Source organism: Centruroides vittatus, unplaced genomic scaffold, assembly GCF_030686945.1.
Source record: "Centruroides vittatus isolate TY-2023 unplaced genomic scaffold, ASM3068694v2 contig_862, whole genome shotgun sequence".
Taxonomy (NCBI): domain Eukaryota; kingdom Metazoa; phylum Arthropoda; class Arachnida; order Scorpiones; family Buthidae; genus Centruroides; species Centruroides vittatus.
The window spans coordinates 98576-124317 of NW_027122562.1; the positions used below are offsets into that span (position 1 = coordinate 98576).

The 25742-nt window shown below is 25.8% G+C and overlaps 1 protein-coding gene across 5 annotated transcripts in view; it reads left to right on the forward strand.

The window, feature by feature from the left end:
- Nucleotides 1–3270: 3270 nt before the first annotated feature.
- LOC136982662 (uncharacterized) overlaps nucleotides 3271–25742 on the forward strand; it is a 57282-nt gene continuing 34810 nt past the window's right edge. For 4 of the 5 annotated variants that reach the window (XM_067279222.1, XM_067279223.1, XM_067279221.1 and 1 more), the window contains exons 1-2: nucleotides 3271–3505; nucleotides 11869–11945. In XM_067279222.1, coding sequence (XP_067135323.1) covers nucleotides 3361–3505; nucleotides 11869–11945 — 222 coding nt within the window. In that variant the 5' untranslated portion in view covers nucleotides 3271–3360. Of the gene's footprint in view, nucleotides 3506–11868; nucleotides 11946–22143; nucleotides 22178–25742 lie in introns of those variants that run through there. The other variant, XM_067279224.1, reaches the window with a different exon arrangement.

Sequence of the window (25742 nt, forward strand, 5' to 3'; positions counted from 1 at the left end):
ATTGCTTTAATTATCAGATACTGATAGCATTGCATAATGCATAATATAAAACTATAGTGAGATTGATGTTTTAGATATTTACAGACAGTAATTGTGATGTATATGACAAAGAAATAATTCAAAATATAATATTAAATATATATATATATATGTAGATCTATATACTCTACTGTTTATATATTTTTAAATTTATACATGGAAAAAGTAAAATAAAACTTTCTTACTTAATATATTGATTTTTGTTTATTATATACATAATAATACAATTCTTACCAGATGACTCATTCAAAATTATAGCTCTAAACTTATTTTCGAGATCACCAACACAGCAAATTCCAAGCTGTCATGCGTAAAGTCTTCGGGGCACGAATGTGACATATATATATTATTGTTTGCAAGAGATTACCATTCTTACTCGATTATGTATATGCGAAATGGAAAAAAAAAACCTACAGTCACGTACTAGAGCTAATTAATTATATGTTAAAAAAAAATATTAGTCTTTTCGGAATGCAAACCCAACTTTTTTGTTTACACTTAAAACCGTAACCAAATAATTTAATGGAGTTTTAGAGTCTATAGGGTATTTAAACTCATGTCGTATTATATATGTTATTAAACAAATATAATCCTTTATAAATCCATTGAAATGCAATTAGCTGTATTTTTATCCATCTATTTCCTGAAATTCAGAAATGTTAAAAGTAAATTTTTAAATCTTTATTTATAAAAATTGCCTACATACAGTAGCGATTGTAGGCAACTAGTGGCCTACAATAAGACCCAGGGTATAGCTGCTCCTTTACCCTTTTGTGTTTTGAACATATAAAATGTGTAGAATGTTTCTTTATTAATAAGAAAAAGTTTTGAAGATTTTATTTTCTGTTAATAAAAATAATGTTAATTTTATAAGGATAGAAATCACTATAGACCCCTAAGTTTTCTCCGGACCTGAGGAAAAATTCCTAGTGTCTTCCATCTCGATGTGTGTGTAAGGCCATTAAAGGCCTCAAACACATGCTACAAATACTAAATATGTTTATCGACTCTCAGTGTTAGTGCAGAATCCTGTACTAGTTAGGATGCCATACCTTGTATAATATTGTATAATACGAGTTTTACATTATGTAAACTTACGTGTAAAGAATCTCGCAGGTTCACGCTTGCATAACCTAAGTCCATTAATTAGTCATTTAGATCATATATATATTTAAATATTCTCCTGATTAAAAATCTTTTGCTGTTTTAAAGATGTCTTATCATGAAAAGATTTAATTTATTTGAACTTATTTTTAAGATAAGTTAAATTCACTTGGCATTCCAGGCGTGGTTCTTAATAATTTATGACAATAATACCTGATATCTCACGCATATATCTCATAAAAAATGTTACGATGATTTTTGATACTTTAACGTTCTCATTTTGTTTTATTCTAGCATTACACAACCTAGTTAATAAGACAGATCCTACTTCTACAAAGTATTGGATTGTTTTGTATATTACATGAAAAATATTGTTTAGAAATAATCTTTCATGTTTTTAAGTAAAGGGAAACTGTTTGTAATTGTATTAAATTCATTTATAAACAGTATTTTGGGATCATAAAAATGAGAAATAAATTATAAATTAATTAAATTCTTCAAAACACTGCATCTTTGAATCATATTTAGTCAACTAATGCAAATTACAAGAAATGTTTAACTTGTGTTGCTTGGTAGAAAAAATTCTTTGCATTATTTATAGGCCTATATGCTGATGTCACAGTGACAGAATTAATGTGAAATAGTAGACAAAGAAGTCATAGAAAGTAAGAAAAAAGGTCAAATGATTTTTTTCTTCGAAACTTATATATCATTGTTAACTTATGAGACATTTTATTTAATGTTAATGTTGAATATTATAAATGTAAACATTCACTATTTAAATAACATAAATTGTAAATTTTTCATTTATAATATTCAACATTTAAATTAATAAAATGACTCATAAGTTAACAATGATATAAATTTGAATTTAAAAAAAAAAAATCATTTGACCCTTTCTATTGCTTTCAATGACTTCTTTGTCCACTATTTCTCATTAATTCTGCTATTGTAACATCAGCATCTATGTGAAAACGTAGACAAAGGAATCACTGAAAGTAACAAAACAGGGTCGCATTTTCTTTCTTCGAAGTTTATATTATAGTTAAGTTATGAAATATTTTATTAATTTTTATGTTAAATACTATAAATAAAAAATTAAAGTAATTAAATAAATATTAAAAAATATGTTTTAATTTTGATGTAACTTAATTACAAGAAGTCTTACAATTAAATCAATTGATATTCTAGTTACATTATTGTTTAGATCACATTGTAGTATCGTTATTTATTTATTTATTTTTAAATAAAAATCAGTTTTACATCTATTAGGCCTAAATCTTATCTAAGAATTCACGCAAATGAATCATATATATATATATATATATATATATATTATATATTCGAATTTTTGTTTTTAGAGGAAGTGTATATAGTATAAATTGCCTTTAATATTAGTGTCAGATCAATTTACAAATATTATCGACTGTATATAAGAAAAATAAGATTAACCGAAGCCTAAGGTTATCCTATTTATTGAGACTATTCGAAGAAAAATTTTCAAAGTATCAGAAAAAACGAGGACGTTTAATAAGGATGAATTATTCTAAATAGATTTTAAATTTTTTAAAATTATTTTTAAATTTAATTTCAAGTCCGTTAAACGAGGACTTCTTGAGCATAATTTTTATTTAACAGGATTAATTTTATTATCAGAAAAAAAAATTCTTATGTAAACTTGAGTAATTTAATGTAAAAATTTAGTTTTACTAATGACAATTTCGTTAAAATTACAATTTCTATTAAAAAATACGTGCATAATTGTAAGAAATAACCAAAAATTATTTAAATATTTATGACTTTTAACAGTACATTTAATAAAACCTTTTATTTTATTTTATTTTTTTTATTGTCTTAAATTTTAGTTTATAAATTTATCAAAAAGACAATTTAAACAACTAAACCTACAGAAGAACTTACTAATCTGATAATAATTCAGCAACTTTGTTAGAGAAAGTTATTCTCACTTTGAATAGTTTCATTTATTGAAAATAAACTGAAAAATAGCCAGATTCCGGAAATAAAAACCAACTTTTCCTATTCGATGGCTTAAGTCGCCTCTTGAAAAACCAGTCTTACCTGTAGTCACGTGACAGACTGGTGGAAATAAGTGAGTCCAATCGTGAAGACAGTTCCTCGAACAGTCGGTAGAAAAACTACACACGAGCAACATCGGATTAACGTTCATAAAACGAAACTTTCATGTTTGTTTAAGTGATGTTGACTGGCGTGTTTTATTTGCTTTGTTGTATCGTTGGTCATTGTCTAGCACACGTTGCCCTTACCTATCCACCTGCACGTAAATATGATTTGGATTTTCTCGATAACGGAAGAACTAAAGCACCATGTGGAATGCCAAAAGGTGAGTTTAATCTATCGATTATATAACTAAATAAACATATAATTAATTATGAATTATTTGTTTTTATATATACTGTATATATATTACGAAATATGACCTATTGATAATGATTTCAAATAGTTTCAGTCGTTCCAATAATTACTTGATAACTGAACATGTTTCAAGAGAGTGTAACTGAAACCATCTGAAATCTGTAGTATTTAATGAGGTTAATTTTTATTTAAAAGTAAAGAATTTTCGGACGAATAAAGATTTAGATTTAAGCAAATCATTTTATGTATCATGATTTATAGGACAGATTAAGCTCCATTAATTTCGCTAATATGGGTCATTCAGATCACAAAGTGGCCTGAAAACGCAAATTAAGTGGACTCGATTGGATTCACTTGTATGATATTCACTTGTGGTTTATTATCTTGTTTTATCTAATTTTTTGCAGTGACATTAATAATTTATTATTTTTAATTCTGATACTCTATCAATACTTAACAATATTCAAACAACCTAAGCAATGTAGGTTTTTAGATCAACCCTGTATCAAATGTGTCAATACTCCTTCTGAGGATTATTCAGAAGGAAATCCTATTCACATTGATTATCTAAAGACAGAGCATCTGATTATTTGCAATTATTTAAGCTACACATAATTAAATACATCTTAACCTGCTTTGTGAATAAGAAATCATTAAGAAAGATTGTTTAAGATTAAAGATTACTTCAAAATTTGATAAGCGACCCTTTAAAAATATTGTCTTCTTGCATTCAAAGAACCGATCTTTCGTGAATCTTTGTCCTTATTACAATGCGTAAAAATAAAAATAAGATATATAATCCTTATCAATTTCATATTCTTTCAATTGAACTGATAGTTATTTCTTGAAACGTCTTTCTCTGATGAGCATAGAATTTTGAGCAGAAAGACAAATGACTTCATTGCCACTTCATTGCCCCTGCAGATACCACTCAAGCAAAACCAGACAGTCATTTCCGCTAGATGATTCTAACTTAAGCATAAAACTTTCTTTTCCCATACTCACTTCCGACAAGTTTTTGTTTCTTTATTTGAACATCAGGAAACAATTCTCGTCTTTATTTGAAGGTTAATGAATAAAGTTCATGCATAAAGGAACCCAATAATAACTAGGACAATAATGAGGAAGAAGTATTATTAATGAGATTCGTGCATGGCGTAAAGATGTTCTTCCCTCTTTTAGGTTCAAAAATTTGCTTTGGGCGAGTATCTTTCCCAATTTAATGTGATGTAAGAACTTCTTTTGTCAAACGTTTTAATAGATTTTGCAATTTATTTAAATTCTGCATTAAGGCCAACAATCTAAAGAATGACAAACGAATTCTACTTATTCTCGTTTCTCTTGACTTAAATTTCATAATGAGTAGTATAGAAAACATTCGATATATTACTTTAGAGTAAATATAAAAAACAAATAATAGTAGTAATAAATTTACTGCACTATATAAAGATATAGGTTAAATATAAGATAATAAAAATGTTTATCATTTATACATAAGTGTAGTTAAGTTTCAATACTTAAAAGTAGTAATAACATAAGTCTATTATCAACAATTGTTCTTATTTAAAGTAAATAAAAAAAAATTCAATAGTAATATGTTGTTTCAATTTTATAGCCATTAAAAAAAAATATATAATATATAAATTTAAAATGAATATAACTTTTTAAATAATGCAACAAAAGCATAGATTATCTTTTAAATGTCATTGTTTATTTTCCTTATAATAGTTAAATCTCATGATTAATTCTCATGATGTTTTAAATTATACTCTGAAATATTTAAGTTTATAAATAAAAGATATCGTACAGACTTAAAAAATTCATCAAAATTAAAATTTCTTGTTTTATCAACGATATTTTTAGAATTTAATTACAAAAGAGCATTACGATCCTGTCATAAATGTCCAGTTTCGAAAATAAATATGTGGACTAGATAAGTCATCGAAGCTCGTCATAAATAACACTTCCTGTTACCTTGAAGTAGCAGTGTTCTTTCTCTGGCAATGCACCGTACAGTACGTCTAGAACCCTGCTACTAAAGCGTGACTGCTTCATCATATGACAGATATTTTGATTCAAAGTTGCCCTCCATTCACGATGTCTTCCCTCAACTATAATCGAAACATGTTGCAATCATTGCACATAACTATCCAAATGCAATTTCTCTATTTGATAATCGAATGGAATTTTATAATTCAAACAATAAGTGAAGTATCTTATAATTGTTGGAATTGGATATTTATCTGTAGAGGAAAAGGAAAAAATAAATATATTTATTTCTACCTATTGGATCATTATAGTGTTATGAAGGAATGCTTTGTTATTTTTTGTTCAATTATTTTGCGCCAGTTTCTCCATGGAAGTGACTCCGCTGTCGTTTGACCGGTCTGTCGACTAGTTCACCTCTACGACACACCCTTTCAAGGAAACTAATACAGCTCCCGTGTCATAAACAGAAATTTATAATAATTATTTTCTATTAGTAAAAACAAACATGGTTATCTTTTCAACTTGGAAAATGTTATACATTATTTGGAATTTATAATTCCAGTATTATTTTGTTTCTTAAGCTAATAGCTCTTTCCATGCTAATTTTCGAAATAATAATAATAAAAAACCCTCTTTAATTACCTCATTAATTTAGCTTCGAGATTGTTAAAATACATCTAAAAATATTTCATGTAACATTAACAACTATTCAAGTAATCTTATGGTATAAACAGACGTATTTTCTGGTTTCAAAGTAGGTCATGGCATAAAAATACTTTACGTAGGTTTGACAGAGTATTTACAAATAAACCTGTAGAATTAATTAAAATAAAGATTTTATATTAAACGCTAATTAAAATTTCAAAACTAGAAAAACATATTTAATGTTATTTTTTCAAATATAAAAAGAATCATGAAAACAAAAACAGTTTGTATTTTGTAAATTGAGATAATGCTCAATACAACATTTAAGTCAATAGGTGGAGATTATACTGGATTATACTGGATTGAAAAATAGGAGGAAAAGAAAAAGGGGAAGACTAAAGCGGTGGTAGGAAGACGAAATTAAAGAATTTGCAGGAAAGAAATGGAAGAATAATGCAATACAACAAGAAGAATGGGCGACTTTAGGAGAGGCTTTCATCCAGTGGAGAATAGAGACAAACTGACTATAGTAAAAAAATATTGAGCATGTATATATTCGGAGATTCTATTCTTTAATATACAAGAGTTGAAGAAAATAACAATAGTTTATAAACTCTTGACTCACTATTTTGTTTGAAATTGAAAATCATATTAGAAAATTTATCATCATGCATATTTAAAACAGTTTCATTATGTAAAATTTACTTAATAAAATAGATTTAATTTAAAATATAAGAATTTAAATATATTATGAATATAAAATGATAATTTAAGTCTTCACAGTATTAAAATACTATTTCCTAACTCGTTAGCAGGAAAAATTTTTTTAAAAAGTAGAAAAAATTATCTTATTTTTTCATATTACATTACATGGTTTTATTAGTAATCCGAAAAAAAAGAATGTTTGTAAGTTTATTTTCATCATATAATAATGATGAAATATCCGCCATTTTACGGATGACTGCAAACTCCAAGCTTATTTCTAACAAGAAAAAAGAAAAGTAAGAACAAAGTGCTAAATGACTTCTCGTTTTTCCATACAAAAATGATTCTTATCAAAAATTACATAATTAAAATAATAATTTCGAAAGTGAATAATTACAGATTTTTAGAATAGAAACAATTCTTTCGCTTTTTCTTATCGATACATTTTTTAATTTTTGTCTGGGAAAACAATGAAACAATTTGTAAAGCAAGTGGGTCTCTTTTAATTTAAAAATGTTTATTTCAATGATAAAAATTAAATTCTCAAGATTTAGTTCATAATAAATAGATATCATTAATGTAAATATAGGTTACTTAGTAAAATAATATTCTATTATTCAATGCAAGTTTCTAAGATTTCTAAATAGACAAACGTTTCTAGAATTTTTTGGAAACGTTTTAATTATGTAAATTAATCTTGTCCAATTTTTAAAATGTGTTGTTTTTGTTGCTGTTGTTTTTTCAATTTTATGTCTTCATACGAGAAAAGATTAATTCTATTATATTAATTCATTCTTATGTTATCTAAATACAATTTATTTGTTTCACTTTATAAGTTATCTTAGTATTAGAAATGTTATATAATATTTAAATTTATTTAATTTAGAATTCCAGTGTAATTACTAGCTTCTGCTATATTTAAATAAAATAAAAAGATTTTATGATTATAACATTTACTTTATATTATATATAAAACAAATGTCCTAAATATAAAGTAATATAAACTCTATATCCATAAAGAAATGTATCGTAAAGGGCAACACCTTAGAGATAATGTATGCAGAAACAATTAAGAAATAGTAAAAAAATACAAAAATCCCGGATATAGTAAAAATTACAGCTGATTCATTTCATTATTATATGTCAAGACAGTTTATAGAACGATACACCCCCGCTTTTAGACCTAATTCTTGGAAATCCCCCGTCATAAAGGCTGTCATATTTCCCATAGACTCAGTGTCATAAATTGAGGTTGCATTCCTATGAAGTGTAATATATCGCATCAAAAATGGCCAACGAAATATACGATATTTCATAGTCATAACGATAGCGTTCTATTATGTATACAAACAAATTATTGATTAAAATTATTAATTTAAAAATTTCGAATTTACATGTTTAATACGTTGAAATTTCATCTTTACTCATCTGGTTTCCGAATAATTCGCATGTTTTAGTGTTAAACAAAACGCGTGAAAGTTTTAATATAACGAGTAGACATATCAATAATATACGCTTTTACTGCCCACTGTTCTCAGTTGCATAGTGGATCTAGATAAAAACATCAAAATGTATCATAATATTTCATATTCTAACATGAAGTATATAAAATTAAAACAATAATGAAATCATTTAAATATTATATAATCTGCTTAATCTACTATAAACTAATTAAAGCCTCGACGGTCACCTTCTCTGCCGAATAAGTCAATTAGCATAAATAATAATAATCATTTATCTTCAATTTAGTTTTCTGAAAAATAAATTGGATTTAAATATTAAATTGACAATGGAATTCAGACAAATTTCTGTTCTAGAAATAAATATTACTGTATAAAAAAATATGTATTTATAGGCCTTATAGCCTAACAGCATTTCTCATTGTTATGACATGTGCAACAAATTACCAATATTTATATATGCTTCGATACCCAACTTAATCTAAATTTTTTTAATACAAAGTTTTTACACTCTCATTCTTTAATACACTCTCAATTGACTCACGTGATTCAAATAATAGTTTGTTTTTGCATACAGAAAATTTTATAAATTATTGTAAATCATTTTATTCTATTGTTAAATTCAGTCTTTAATAATTTCTGTTTTCGTTTTTGTTACGACCTGACGGCATAAGAAATTGCTACATCATGATGAATTTCTTATGCCATGAGGCCGGTGTACCTTAAAATAGTAAAGTATGCCACACGAGAAGGAAAAGTTTGAAAAATGTTGATATAAAACTATATTTAAGAGTTTTTTCTTCGACATAAGTATTATAAAATATCATTATATCAGCTATGTAATTGAAGCAGATTAATTTTCTAGATAATAGCTAAATTAGCTAAGCATTTCAAAGTAATTTATTTAGAAATCCGGCTATCATTTAACTCTTAAGATTTTATCTTTACTTGATTCTTTTTTACTTAAACAGTGTTTTGTTAGTATAAACATAATGATGGCCAGATGGCCGAGGCAGTAAACACATCAGCCTGCAATTCTAGGGGATCTGAGATCTAAACGGGGAGGAGAACCCCAAGGATTTGTCCCGTCCCTGAATACCCGACCACTCCCATTGTGGGCCTGGTCAAACCCACAATGGACCTGGAAAAACCCAAAAACTAGACAAAGTATAAAAATAATTATATATTTTATTAGAAAAGAAAGTAATATCGGGTCAAATTTTTGAAATCCGAGTTCGCTGAAAACTTTGAGCTACTCTAGTGGGAAGTAAAAGTTATCAGCGTTGCGGAACTACGAAAAGTAATAAACACTGGTTGAACCTGTTTGCCTATTATTATTTTCTTTTTAATTCTTACTATCCTTAAAACCAGTCCCTCAATTTTTTCATTATGATTTACTAAAAAAAGCTTATTCATTTTACCATGATATATTATATGATTATATATAAATTCAAAATATTACATTATATTCAATGTAAAAACTTCTTTTTTGCACTTTATTTAAATTGGAATAATTTTTAAAATTAGTTTTATTTTGTAAACAATAGAAAATGGAAAGTGACATGTTTTCATTTTTCAACTTTTTTTTGGGGGGGAATCTGCTTCAAAAGAAAGATAAAAGTACAGAATAAACAATAGCTACCTTATTATATTTTGGTATTTTAAAAATTACCAATAGCAAAGAATCATAACAGATTTCCTAAGGCTATAGGCAAAAAATTCTAATGGAATTTTAGCAGCTGAACTTCTTAGGAAAATTGTATAAAAGCCTAAAGGTATTTAAGCAAGAATGATAGCTAGGTGTCAGAAAGGTCCTTGACCTCATTGAATTTTATCAAAATTTAAATTTTTAAGAAATCAGAATCTTTTATTAAATATTTAATGAAATTTGATTTATTTTATAAAATTAAATTAAACTGGTTTCCATTATTTTAATTTTAATTATTTTAATATCTAAAAATTTGATATTTAATTTGTATATCATGTCATAAATTTTAAAAATTGTATAAACATTTTTCTTTTTTTCTTTTTTTCCTTTTTAAAGTAAGGATAATATTAAATTTAATAGCTTTTAGACATTTTTTTTAAAATCTGTAGAAACTTATTTTATAATCAGAATTATAATCAAAATCTACAAGTTACAGTCAACTGCTGGTACTTTAAATCTCAAGGTTAAATAAAAATTTCTAGTCTTGTAAATTTCTTGAAAAACAGGTAGTTTAATATTGCTATTTATTTTCCTTCTTCATACAGATAAAAAGAAAAGCTGAAATATCTGAATATAAAATTTGAAAAAAGTTTAAAAATTTTTTATTAATCAATAAAATTCACATTAATTTAAATGAATGTAAATGAATTCATACAAATTTCAAGAAGAATCTATAAATATAATAACAATTATTTAAAGAAATTACATTATCTAGATAAATAAATTAACCCATTTAAAGTAAAAATATTTTATAACAAATGTTCCAATAAATTTATTATATTTTAATTTATAAATTGGTTAGAATAAATTTTAATACTTTATTATTTTATTACTTCATTATAGTACTTTTATTATATATTATTCTATAAAATGTTTTATATCTATTATTAAGGAGTAGATAAATAGAATAATTTTATATCTTCAAAAGGAGTACTTTGTTAAATTATTTATTACATATATATAATTTTTTTAAATTATTTTATCATCAGCAAGTACTTAATATACTCTTATCTTAAGTACAATATCATTAACTTTATTTTATACATAAACACTATATTAAATATCAAGAATAATTTTATCAGTAATGTAAGTTGCAACTGTATTCTAATATTAATATCCTCATTGGCTTCAACTACTTATAACTTAGAAAAATAAAGGAAAAAATAATAAAAATAGGTGCTATTTTTTGACGTCTGCAAGATTAATAATAAGTAGTAACATAAGTGGAATTTTTTTCTTTGAAATTCTTGCATAAACATGCAGATAATTATTATTATTATATGAGAATCTTCAGATACCGTCTTGTGTCACCTAATTTCATTGACCTTTTGTTCGTGTTCCACTTAACATCTTAATGATTATGTAAAATTCATATAAGGCAGATGCATGTAAGAATGAAAAACAGATATTATCATGACGATGATGTTAGGAATTCATGCTTAAATGTTCTTTTGAATTAGTAAAAATTATGTAAGAATAAGAGTCACAATAGTTTTTACCTTATACAGGCTTTGACAATGATGATAACTTAGTTAGTGTTCTAAATGAACGTATAGGAGCCTAGGGAAATCTACACAAATGCGAATGTCGGCACGATTTACGTGATTCACGCAATCGTGATGCATTCACAGATACGATTTAAGCAATCAAATAAGTTTTATTGCACATTTTCTAAGAACAGATGTTTTTCTGCAAAGATTTCTTCTGTAGTAACTTACAACACTAATACTAAAATACAATATAGTGCTGTATTTATTTAAATTAAATTACCTTTAAAATAACGTAGTTTTTAAAATTTTAATCATCTTGAATCTTTCTTTTTAGGTGATACAGTCACGCAACTTCCAGCAGCATCAGGAGCAATGATCAATGTTACGTGGCATTTAGCTTATCCCCATAGGGTATGTGTTTTTTGAAAAGATTATCTTCTTCCTCATCAATAAATCACATTTTACAACTATATATGTATATATATATATATATTATACAGAAAAGCTATTTTTTATAGAATTCTATATTTTGAAGAAGTTTAAAAATTAATTTAAAGCATTTTAAATTATAAATATACAGTATAAAACTTTGTATATTTTACTCATTATTAAATTTATGACACGAAGTTGTTAACAGATATCGGTCCTTGTAACAAGCTACATAATGTAGCGTGTTGCAAGGACCAATATATAGACCTTCATCAATAATTATAACCTTCAACAATTAATAATTTTGAGGACATTAGTAGTCTACTTCCGCTGAAAGGAGAAACTGCAAATATAAAACAGTCAAGCAATTCTATTTTTAAATTTTACTTTCGAATTCTACATTACAAGATCGGTTTACACTTATAAGTCAGTTATAAAATTTTCCATTTGAAATACACTGGGTTCTCGACATAGTGAACTCTCAAAGAACTAAGATAAAAGATTCATTAAGTGTTTACTACATACGTAAAATATAACAAAGCTCAATAAAATTATTCGTTACATCGGGTAATCACTACATTAAAAGTTCATTATTAAGGAAATTTTTTCATGCTTTAAACTTTTATTAGGCTACTAAATTAATGCGAGTATAGACAAAGTTTAGAATAAGAAATTTAAACGAATTTAAAGCATGAGAAATAGATACTTAACGCATTTTAAATGTCCACAATTAAATTATTTTCTAGATATGGCATTGTTTTTATTGACTCGAATGAAGCTACTTAAGTAAGACCTAACAATAACGGATTTCCGTTGCTTTGTATATTAAATAGTCTATATTTAAAAATTCGGAGTACTTAAAAGAACAATAAATAAATGTTTTTACTTTCAAAAATAGCATTTAAGTTTATTCTAAAGCTAAATTTACTGGAGCGTAACATTAGCCAGGATCGGTTTTTTTCTCATTAAAAATTTATATTAATTAATGATTCATCGGTAAATATATTATCATTTTTTTAAAAGAATTATATAAGTTAAGTTGATAAGATTGTTACTACAAAAGAAACTTAAATCGATTCTGAATGTCTAGGAGAAAAAAATCTTCGGGGAAGGTATTGCAAAATATCAAATGGACAAAGAAACCGAAGTCACATTGGATTGGCGTAATGGCTAAGGTAGAAAAAGTTGTCCTATCAGTGTCCTAAATAGCTTACATTCTTTACTTATCTAAGCTGGTTGGTGATATTTTTGAGGAGAACCACCTTCATATAGGACGCGTTTGCCCTGGGGATGAGATCATTTTAGTATATGTTAAGCTAAAATTATAACTGGAAATTTTTATAAAATTATTTTTAATATTAAAAGGAACGAATTTTTTTTTTTTTTCTTCTCTTTTCTTTCTTTCTTGCATGAACAGGATATAACTTTAGCGCTTCATAAACCATCGAAAAATGACATTTAAAGCGTAGCAAATTTGAAATGAAATTTTATACATTATCGCTCATGAGAAAAATTTCTCAGGATATAAAATCATGATTTGACTTTTCTTTTTCTTTAAATATAATTAAAAATTAAAAGTAATTTTTATACTTTACATTTGAATAAATCCTTAATTAAAATGATTTAAAATTTATTTAATTATGTGAGATTAAGCTTTAAAAATCAATTAAAATTTTGCTTTTATTATTAATGCATTTATCATATTTTAATTAGAAAAAAAAAACATTTATATTACTTAAAGACAGAAAATTATAGCGATGTTTATAGTAATGAAAGAAAAATTTAAATAAGACTCGATAATCTTGTTACTTATCAAAGAATGACAATATCTTAATTGGTATCTCATTACAGCTAAGCTTTATCGCATATAGAACACGACATTCTAAGAATATTAATGACTTATTCTATAGTTGTTGCTATTTCTTGCGTGAAAACGACGCTTCGGCAATGAATAGGTATTTGTAACGAATAAGAGTGGCTATTGATAACCATAGGTTTCATATTTTGGGTTCCTATAATTAAAATTGATATTTATAAAAAAACAAAAAAGGAATGTTGTTATTGTTATACTAAATACCTTAAAAAAACAATAAAAAGAATGAATAATTATTTAAAAAATTTTACTCTAATTGTTTCTAATATCTTAGATGCCACTTCAAACACTCGTGTTTTGTTCTCTTTATATTGAGATTTTAATATTCTGTCGTCTTAAAATATTATAAATAGACATAATTGTGTAAGGATAAAATATACCTACCATATTTTAGCACTGAAGATAGTAAAAATTGAATAAATACACATACACATACACAAAACAAACAAAAATATAAATTTCTGTAAACCTAAATAGAAAATATATAGATTTGAAACTAAATGTTTTCCAGTTGAACGATTGCTTTATAAAATATAACTCTTAGATCTTTTAAATTTAACATGCAAAAGTATCTATTTATATTATTGTTAATAGAGAGTGATAAAGTTCAATATTTTATACATATTTAAATTGAAAAAAATATCAATATTGTTTAATTCTCTTTGATAAAGCAATCTATTTCTTAATTTATGGCTTATTAAAACGATACAAATCGCATATAAAACCAATTTATTTAACGATGAGATGGAAATATTTTGATAATTATTTAAAATATTTTATATTTCATTGAAACAGGAATATAAATTTCATATGCAATATTCAATTTGCTTTAAAATAGAATCTAAAATTCGAAAAATAAATAAATAAATGGTGCAGTGAATTACTTCAAAGATTGACAACAGATTTATTAAGGAACTCTCTCATCAGTACGAATATTTAAAGAAAATGATCACAAAGGAAAACTTATTTTCTTAATAGTATTATGATGTATTAGTAGTATTAGTAATAGTATTAATAGTATTGATGATGATAACGAAAAATGAAGAGTACAAGAAATTTTTTACAAGAATTTCATAATTTTCCTGGATATTAGCATCGCTTGTCATATTACCTTTTAAAATACGAATAAAATTGAATTGGAAGATAATAATTACAAGGAAAAAACAATTGATGAAATAATAAGAATTAAATTCCTTATGCAAAAGCAAGAAAATTAGAGTGATTCTGTAAGTTAAGTCATAAGAGCAAATTTAAGAAACATTAAATATTCTAAAATTGTATATTTAAATATACATTCTAATAAAAATTGCATTAATTTTGTAATTTTGTAATTAATGGACCTTTAAAAACAAACTTAAATATATTTATTATAATTATTGAGAAGCAGCCAAGACAACGTTAGGAACTAACTAGATTACAAAGTGTTAGCAAATATATTGCATGATTAATGTCTCAGTATTATTAAGGGATGAAAAAGCATATAATTAGCATTAACTTACAGTTATTATTACATAATCATATTATATTTAGCCTATATATAGACTAAATATAATATGATTATGTAATATATTTATCAACACTACAGATAAATTTTGAGTAGATTATAAATCTTATTTTATTTTATCGTTTTATCAATACGTGTTAATGCGCTTATGGATCTGATGATAAAATATGATTTAAGATATAGGTCTTTCTAATTATAATTAGCTAATTCAGATTCGCTACTGTATAAATAGAAGTAGAAATAATTATTGCATAAGATGAGATAAAAACTAAATATATTTTCTAAGATATAAATAAATAAATTGCTCAAAGTTCATATTAAATTTTGAAATTCGTTGTGTTGAACAATTAGGCTATATACTGAGAAATAATAATATATGATTTTTAATTTCATTTTTTTTTTCATTGCAATAACAAACGTGTATAAAGAATTACCATAGATTTATATAAATTACTATAGACATAACTCCCCAGGAATTTTTTATAAAAGTCAGTCCGGGATAGTGCTGTGTCGGTAATTGATATATCAAACAGGAATCAATATATATTTACAATATCGATATTGATATATCGAATCTCGATTTAAGCCCAATATTGATATAAAAATTTTGGTAAGCACATTTCTAGACCGGAGTTCTTCCTTACCATTCTGTCTCTCCCATTTCAAACCTGTCCCAGTGGAACGTTGTAGCTTTGTGGGGCCCGGGAAAACTTAAATTAGGACCCCATGTACAAAGTTGACTTCAAAAATTTTTCTTCGAGGGAATTTTTTGGAGAAAATATTTCCTTATAAAAGATTGGTTTGAAGTCCCTGTTGGTAAAGGCCCCGGGAAATTGCCTTTTAGCCCATAGGATAACACGCCACTGGCCTGGCATGGGTATGGAAAAAGTCCTTTTAGTGATCACACAGATCAGAGTGAATTAAAAATGATTAAAAAAATACAATATATATATTTAATGTCACAATGTATGAAAATGTTAAAAAGGAAAATTCTAATAGAGTTCTTATTAATGGTAACTTAATTAAAATAATAATAATCGTATATTTCACAATTTGTCAGCCTATATCTTTGAAAACGTACTTTACTCATTTTGATGCTAAAGAGTTTTTAAAATTCGCGATTTTCAAATTTGTAACGGTTAATAAACAAAATGAAAATATATATAAAACAATGACATTCTACTTGTAATTCGTTCCAAGAACTATGCCATACGTAACAGGAAGATTTACTATCGGTATCACTCTCCCTCTCTCCTTTTTTTCCTAAAATAAATCACCTAACCCATCACAAACGACTATATTCAGTGAAGCTTATCAAAATGGCAAGCTTTCTTAGTCTCGATTTAATTTGTTTTAACACGGTTGTGCTTGGTTAACTCGAGAAACAATAGGAATAGATATTAATAGAACAGCATTAATGGTATTTATTCATTTTATGTGGACTTCTTAATGTTAGTTCATATTGTTTGGAAGTCGTTTATGTCTCATATTTTACACTGAATTTGTTAATGGTAAAAATTTACTTTCAAAACCAGTAATCAAAGCTTATGGTTCTATTCTTTAAAGATATAAAATGACAAAATTGGATCTACGGTTTGTATTAAATATGAATCACTGCACGAATTAATGGTTATAATTTTAATTAGCCTGTCAGCTTTTAAATGCGACGAATTTTAAATTGTAGGAATTATTTACTTATATGTAAATAAAAATACATATTGAATACACCAATTTTACTGTTACAATTTTAGAATGTAAGAGAAAATCCTATCTGTTCTTACCTTATATGGATTATTGCTTGATAAATTCTTAAGCTATTTTACCTTAGTCGCATCAAATAACCGTCCTGATAATTTTTTAATCTGGATATTCTTTCTTTTCATTTATTATATGTTAAAAACTGTCTTTAAAAACGGTATCTTAGAACTCACACTGACGAGCGATTTAAAAATAGAAATTCAAAACACGAGTAAGTATAGACTTATAAATAAATTTTAATGTAAAATGAACTATTGTAATTTTTTACAATTTCGAAATTGTTGCAAAATAAGGAAAACTGGAAAAAAAGAGGGAGGGGGAAACGAAGAAAAACATTATTAAACCGTATAAAGTGCTTTGGGTTTCTTAATAAAATCGAAAATAATAAAAATTCTATTACAAAAGTCATTTAACGCTTCTGAGTTTAGGTCTTTTCCATGTAGTAACTGGTACAAAACGTGTTAATGTCTATTTTCTTTAGTTGTCTTTCAAATAGTGCCGAGAGAAACAACAAAAATGTTTTGATATACATTACTGTAGACATTCTGAAAATAAAATTACAGATTTAACTATAAAATTACAGATTTAATTATAAACTATAATTTAACACTGATTTTCATATTTACACTTATTTTAACATTATCTAGTTTTAAAACTAATAATACGTTTATAAGTTAATATTAGTTTAGTTATTTATACTAATTAAAAAAAAAAAACAGAGCTCAGATCTAAACTACGAAATATAAAATATTATTTTAGATGTGTTTTATTTATCATCATCATTAAATTCAAATTTAACATACAATCTATACAGGTATATTTTCGATATTCTTCCAATTTTCTGCGAAAATAAAATTATAAAAATTTTATTTTTACGATTGAGTAAACGATTTTTATCTTTATTAAGTTTCTTTTTAAATAAAATTTTAATAATTAAAAAAAAAAAAAAAAAAAAAAAGGATAAGTGAGCTACATTCGAAAATTAAAGAAGCGAAGAAACTTGTTATTTTTTTCATTAAAGAAGAAATTTTAAACAAAATTAACTACAAAATAATTGAAGCTTAAAAATCGTCATTAAAAAGTATTGCGTGAATCGTGATATGATATGGTCACTTAATTTATATTCGAAATTTTGTAATAGTTACAAATATTTTCAATAACAAAAACTAAATAAATAATGATTTCTAAATTAGAATGTTCTATGAAATATGTAAAATTATAGTATGTTTCATTGAGTATTTTGCACTATAGATTTTACTTCATGCAACAGAAGTATTTTATTTTCAATTGTCATCAATTGTATATTAACTATTTCTATTCAACGAGCATTTAGTTAAGGTTTTGTAATGTAATGAAAAGTTAAGTTACTAAATCAAAAAAATTACATATAAATAAATTTTGTAAAGATATTTGTATACAAATTTTAGATAAAAGTGAAAGCTTATTTGCATTAACATACAGTGAATAAGAAGATTAATCAAAACGTCTACAGATATTTAAAAAATATGTAATAATAATACTAATAATAAAGTACTATTTTACCACCAGAGAAAGCGAAGATACAAAACCCCTTTCTATTCTGGAAGCATCAAGTAACGTACAGTACTGTACAATAAATTCAATTCATTTAAAGTGATATAATCTAATTAATTTTATATAGGTCTATATAATAATCATTTATAAATCCTAGAAAATATTTTAAATAATTAATTTTAAAATAGACTTTTTGTTTTTTCGAAAAGATATTAAAATTTATGAACTGACCTAAAGTAATCGATCAAAAAATTAAGAATCCTTGCACAAATTACCAAAGAACTTCTTACTAGGTCATCAATGATTTGAATAGGTAATCTTTTATTTGAATACGTTTTAATAACTGTAATTTGTATCACAAGATATTTCGATAAGATCGATGTTATCCACAAGAATTGTTAAAATTGTTTTTTGCGTAAGTTTTCGTACGAAAAATAATAGTCTTGCACAGTGTACAATGGGCGCTTGCACTGTTCTATTCATAAAAGAAATTCAGGTTATATTATTTATGATTATAATAAATTTTGTGAAATAAAATTGATGATTTGCAAGTCAAGAGTTGATTAATAAAACATTATTTTAAAAGGAAAAGAAAACCATAATATATTATTTAAACTTACATAGCGATGAGAAACATATTTATAAAAGAAAATATATATAAGAAAAATACACTTGATAATCTGAAGTATTAAAGAAAATTTAATATTCAATTTTTTTTAAAATAACTAAGTTGAATACTTTTTGGATAATGCAGTGTTAATAATTTTCTTCCTTCAGTTTTTTTATAAAAATTAATTGATCGTCATTTCATATAAATACAATATATTATAGATTAAAAAACAATAACGAATGATTTGTACGATCATTAAATTTTTTGGTTTTTCTCTTTTCTAACTCAGGACAGAAAAAAAGTTAATGGTTAGAAAAGGTTAAAAAGGTTATTAAGGAAACTCACCTAAGTGGAAAAGGGAGGAGTTTAGCTAGACAGATATTGAACCTGGGTTCTCCCGGTAAAGTATGATTCATTTTTAAGAAGCCACCCAATTGAATTAACTAAAGGTTAAATCAACGAGAAGATTACTTGTAGCCTTTTTACTCTTCCATAAAGCAAAATGAATGTTAATGATTATAAAATATTTTGCAAAAATGCATTAAAAATAATGAAATTTAAATAAATTCAGAATTTTATAATCTTTAAATTTATTCTCCTTAATATATCCAACCGATTTTATTGAATTATAGTTGTAGTCAGGAATTATAAAATTATGATATAATGGAATTGTTATTTACATTTCATAAAACCAATATAGAGAAATTTTTGTATGGTTTTTAATACTAAAACTTCTCATTATTCTCTGTGAAATACTCTTAAAAGTATTTTACTTCAAGCTTATTTACATTAAAATATAATGAATAGAAAGATTCGTTGATATATTTATAAATAGTGAACTATTTTATTACATTTTATTATTATTAGACCTAAAAGAGAAAACGAAGAATTTGAAAATCTTGCAGTACGCCAACATTTATACATATTTTACAGTAGATTCCAGGATTTATTGTACTGTAAAATACAGTATGTAGAAATATTATAGAGAATATTATAATAAATATATGTAGAAGTATTATTCTTATAACTTCCAGTTATAATAATAATAATAATAATGCAAAAATTGAATTTATAAAATAGTTTGAAGTTAAGTAATTCGGAAACACGTATATAACCTGATATTTGTGTAGAAAAGTGTTTTTGTTTCGTGACGTCTTCAAAATTTTCCACTCTTTTCTTGTAACATGTTCTCGTAACTTATGGATAAATTTCGTAAATTGCATATTTTATTTTCATATTTTCATAAATTACGAAGAAATAACAAAAAATGTTTTGAAGTATTTAAAATAAAAAAGTGTTTAAATTACAACTATTACATAAACTAACTTATTATCTTAAATATAAATATAATTAAATATAAATTTTTCATTTTTTCTTGTATTATTTACATCGTTATTTCATTTAATTTAATTATTTAACTCCAATTCAAAAATTAAAAAGGTATATTTTTTTGGCTTGTTAGCCAAAAACTATTGACTTGTTATAAAATATCATATAGTTAAAATTGAGATTACATAACATAAAAATTGAAATTATGTATCTCAATTTATGACAATGATTTACACAAAATGCAAGATCTACTGTCAAATACACATACAAGTATCGGAGTATGGCAAGATTTTCAAATTCTTCCAATTATAATAATAATATTTTATTATTATTATAAGTCTTGTGAAAAATGAATATATAAAATTGGAGTTAAATAATTCAGAAACATGTAGACTGTAGAATACAATATTTGTTTACAATTAGAAGTTTTTAGTTTTTTTGAAACTTTCTACTGTTGCAATGAAAATCAATTTTATTAATTGCCTTATGATTTGTGTGCATATGGCACATATGTATTTTCAATGTAAATTAAATGTAATTTAAGAAATAAGATAAACTACTGTATAATATTTTTTTATCCAAAGAGCCTATCTAGATTCTGATATATTTTTAGGCAAACCTTATTGTTTTTTCCTTTTTATACACTGTTTTTAAAACATTTTGCTTATATTTTTTCATTTACGATAATTCACACACCAATTGAATAATTAATCCATTTAATTATTCCATAAGAGGGAAGGTAAGTCAGGCCTCATCTACTAGATCAATCGCAAAAAGCTACGATCCAAAACAATTTGTCCGTTTGGAAAAATATTCTGCTCTTCTCAAAAAGCTAAAAATGTTCATTTAAGTTACCTCTAATAGTTAAATGAATAAACCTTTTCAATAAAATTTAAAAATAAATAATTAGTTTATTATAGTTTTACTAATATTTTGTGAAACTAAGAATATTGAAATGATTTATCTCTATAATTTCATTATTTATATGAAAAGAATGAATGTAAATTTCGCAATTGGTTCTATTTTGGAAATAATGCGGTTATAATTGGAATAAAGAAGAAACGAAAATATACGAACCAGGAAATAGGAAGATCAAAACAGGAAAATAATAGCAATAAAGTAATATTAGAAAGGACTCAATATATACAGTATTTGAAAAGGTCAATAGAAACATGACAAGATAAAATAAAATACATTGATAAATCTTTCCATCGTAAAATGTCAATAATATTTTATGAATTATATATATATATAAAGTATCTTATATATAGTAGACCTACAATCATTTGATTTCTTGCATAATCTTTGGATTATGAAATTTTTTAAGATATCAATTAATCACTTGATTTTAGGACATTATGACAAAAATAGGCTAATGTAATAAAAATTATAATCATCATAACTAATTTTTAAATATGACTAGTAACACTTATTTTACAATTTTTAAATTACATAAAGAATATATTCAGTGCAAGATAAATACAATTTTATTAAAAATAGATTAAAATGCAATTACAGTAAATTGTATAAAATCGAAAAGATAATCTGTTATTTCTGATAGTAACCGTGTAAGCAAGCTATTTTGGATAATCAAGGTCGACGAGAGGGTGGGGATGATGGTTTTTTTTTTAATCCCTCAGGCCCAGGATTCACAGGGGCCTAGACATGCAATTATAATATTAAATGCTTAACTATAACTATTGTTCTTTATTTTGTAAAAAGTAATGTACAGTAAGACCCCGCTTAACGCGGGGGATGAGTTCCTAGATGACAGAGCGCTAAACGAAACAGCGTTAAACGGGGTCATCTTAACATGTAAATAAGGGGGATACGTGAAACAGAACAGATAATAGGAAAATTTATCAGTTTTTTTTTTTGTTTTATTTTGTAACATTTATTGTTAAATACTTTTTTATTACATTAATTATAGACTTTTTATTGCTAATATCGATATTTATTCATAAAACATTCATAAAAATAAAAATAAAAAAGTTCGAATAAAGAAGTCATGTTTGGGATGAGGAAGGTTCTTCCTCATTTGACATCTTTTGTTTCTTTGTGAAGAAGTCATCTAACGTCGTTTGCCGTTCCCTGTTTCGTTCAGCAAGCAGTTGTCAGTAGCAAGACATCGCATCAATGACACTTCGTCTTGCCTTTGAACTTCTATCAAAATTGAAATCATTTTGTATAAACTGATCCATTATTTCCGTTATACTGGCTAAACTTTTTTTAGAAAATCCGTTGGAAGTTCCTTTCGTTCCTCATCTTCAGAAATGCTAATTTCGTCATCTTCGTACACCTGTTGTTCTACTAATTCTTTAAGATCGTCGTTGGAAAAACTTTCTCCAGTTGTAACTTGCAATAATTCTTCAATATCCTGCGCATTTATATTATCCAACCCTGTTTCATTAGCTAGCGTGACAATTTCGTCGACATCAACAATGGATTCTCTTGTGTCAACATCTTTGCTTAGCTCCGGCCATACTTTCTTCCATACTCCTTTCAAAACATTTCTGGGTCACCTCATTCCAGGAAAGATTGATGTTGTCTACAGCATCCACGATATTATAGTTTTTCCAAAAATCTCTAATGGATTGTTTATCTGCTCCATCTGTTTTATCAATCAGTTGTCGGAATGTCCGCCGCAGATAATTATCTTTAAAATTTGTTATTACGCCCTGATCCCAACACTGCGTGCGATCTCGGGTAATTCCAATACTACCACGTAATACTGAAACAGCGTTAAGCGGAGTTTTACTGTATATTCAGAAAAAATTTTCAAATAATTTATTTATTTGAAGCGTAAATTCTCCTGCCGGGCCTGGAGATGTCTCTCGATACCCATGATAATATTACAAAGTTGGCTCACCAGTGGCAAATTCCCTGAACACCGGGAGTGGATTCGCAACTCGCCGGGACATGCTTGCCACGTAGAGTTTTTTGGGTTTTCTCCACATTTGTAATGCCTAAATAGGGGCCAGTTACCCTTAAAAGACCTCCTGGAAGGCATTATTCCATTGCATATAAAACAAAAAAATATATAACTACTAACCATGCCACATAACATGTCCATGGTAAAAACTTACCACGGGGCATCATAACCTAGTAGCTCTTGCCCAACGAGAAGACAAGATAATATTACAAAGTTGATGTTATTTAATGTTAAGTATGGTTGAATTGTTAGCATTAAATACAATCATATTTAATGATTATTATGACATGTGTTGATCTGCCAAGAGGAATGTCTCCGGACGGACTATGGAAAACTGGCCTTATTTAGATGTTACAAACATGAAGAAAACTCGGAAAACTTCTGTAATAAATATCAAAAAGCCGTAATATTATATTTTTGAATTCATAGAGTTGTTATGATGCAGTTTTTAATAATATTTTTTATGTATATACAGTACAATTATGAGGTCATAAAGAATATCTGCCTGGTTAGAAAGCAATTTGATTGGCAAATTTAAGTTAAAAATCATAACATCCTAACTCATATATTTATCTTATTATCATTATATTTTAAATTTAAAAATGTTTAAATAAGAAAGAAGATAAAATTTTTTATGACATTTTGATTGAGAAAGTATCTTTTCTATGATCAATTCAATTCATTCCTGGATTTTTATAAAATATATTCTGCATATATTAAATTTTCCCTGTTTCATTTTATTATATTCTTTTGTGACATCTAATTTTACTTTTATGATTATGATTTTTTATGGGATATATAGTGTTATCTTTTGTCTCTTGTATTACCATTTAAATTAAAATAAAGAATACAGCACAGTCATTGCAACGTGCAACTTATCAAGATAATTACTTCTGTTAATTAAAAGAACAGCATTAATCATGCATAAAACCCTGAAAAATCCTTGCATTTGTTTTCTAGATCTTGACTGCCATGTGTCAACTGGCTTCTGCAAAATTTTATTTGGCCTTCAGTTCATATTATATAATATATCAATAAATGAACTGATAGATTACAAAGTGCCATTAAATAAATTCCATTGTTTTAGATTTTCAGTGATATGCTATTTAACTTTGGATATATAAAAATATAAAAACTATAAATTTAAAAGCAAACATATTTGCATTGTTTTTTAAACATGTACAGTACATATGGATTCAGACAGCAATTATTGCTCATATCAATTTATTTACAGTAGTACTGTGTAATCATTTCAACTGGATAAATATAACTTAAACTAATACACCAACAACTGTCGTAATTGGTCGGGCCAAATTTACGGCAGTTGTTGGTGTATTTGCTTATGATATTGGGTTTGGTTTTATGTATGTTTGTATAACTTAAACTGAAAAACTGTTAAAATCCAGCATGTACTTTTGGTGAGTGAATATGTTTGATTGTCTTAATTATCCCACTGAATGCTTTCCTGTTTTTTCTTCATCATTTATTACCATGTTTGAAATGTTCTCATGAAATATCAAATTAGTTTATTCATTTTGGAATATTACTTATCCATGGAGATATCCATATCCTATTTAAATATGATTACAATCCTTTTTATTTGAACATTTTTAAATGCTGTTTTTATTGCCATTTTTATTTTATCTTTTTCAATTGTTTATGTTGGTCATCACTGTTTAATGGATTTGAATTATTGTGAAGATGCAATAGAAAGAATTCTTGGTTTGTAAAATGGGTAACCATGCCACAAACCAAGAACTCTCACCCCCAACTTGTTTCCATTGTTTTTTTTAGATTTGTAGTGTATTTTGACTCTCCAATAACACTCCAAAGTCAAACAAAACATTACAAGGATACAAATTAAAGGAAATTTGAAACCATAAATCTGAAAATATGGTATACACATGTTTATTTTTTAATATATTTTATTGGTTAACTTATATTAACTGAAAAATCTTAGCTATTTTTTAAATAGCTAAGATTTTTCAATTAATATAAGTTAACCAATAAAATATCTATAGGATGACTCAACTAGTAAATGACAAGTTAGTTTCCAGTGGATGACTACCACCATCATTCACTGGAATTCTATGTATCAAAGTATAGCCAAAAATGTGCATGTGAATAAACAAGAGTAATTTTTAGACATTTCATACTACTGAAAGACTGTATATGGTTTCCTACCAATTGTTGATTGGGTGAAGGTCATTTACTGGGTTTTTCTGCCTTCAAAAGATCAT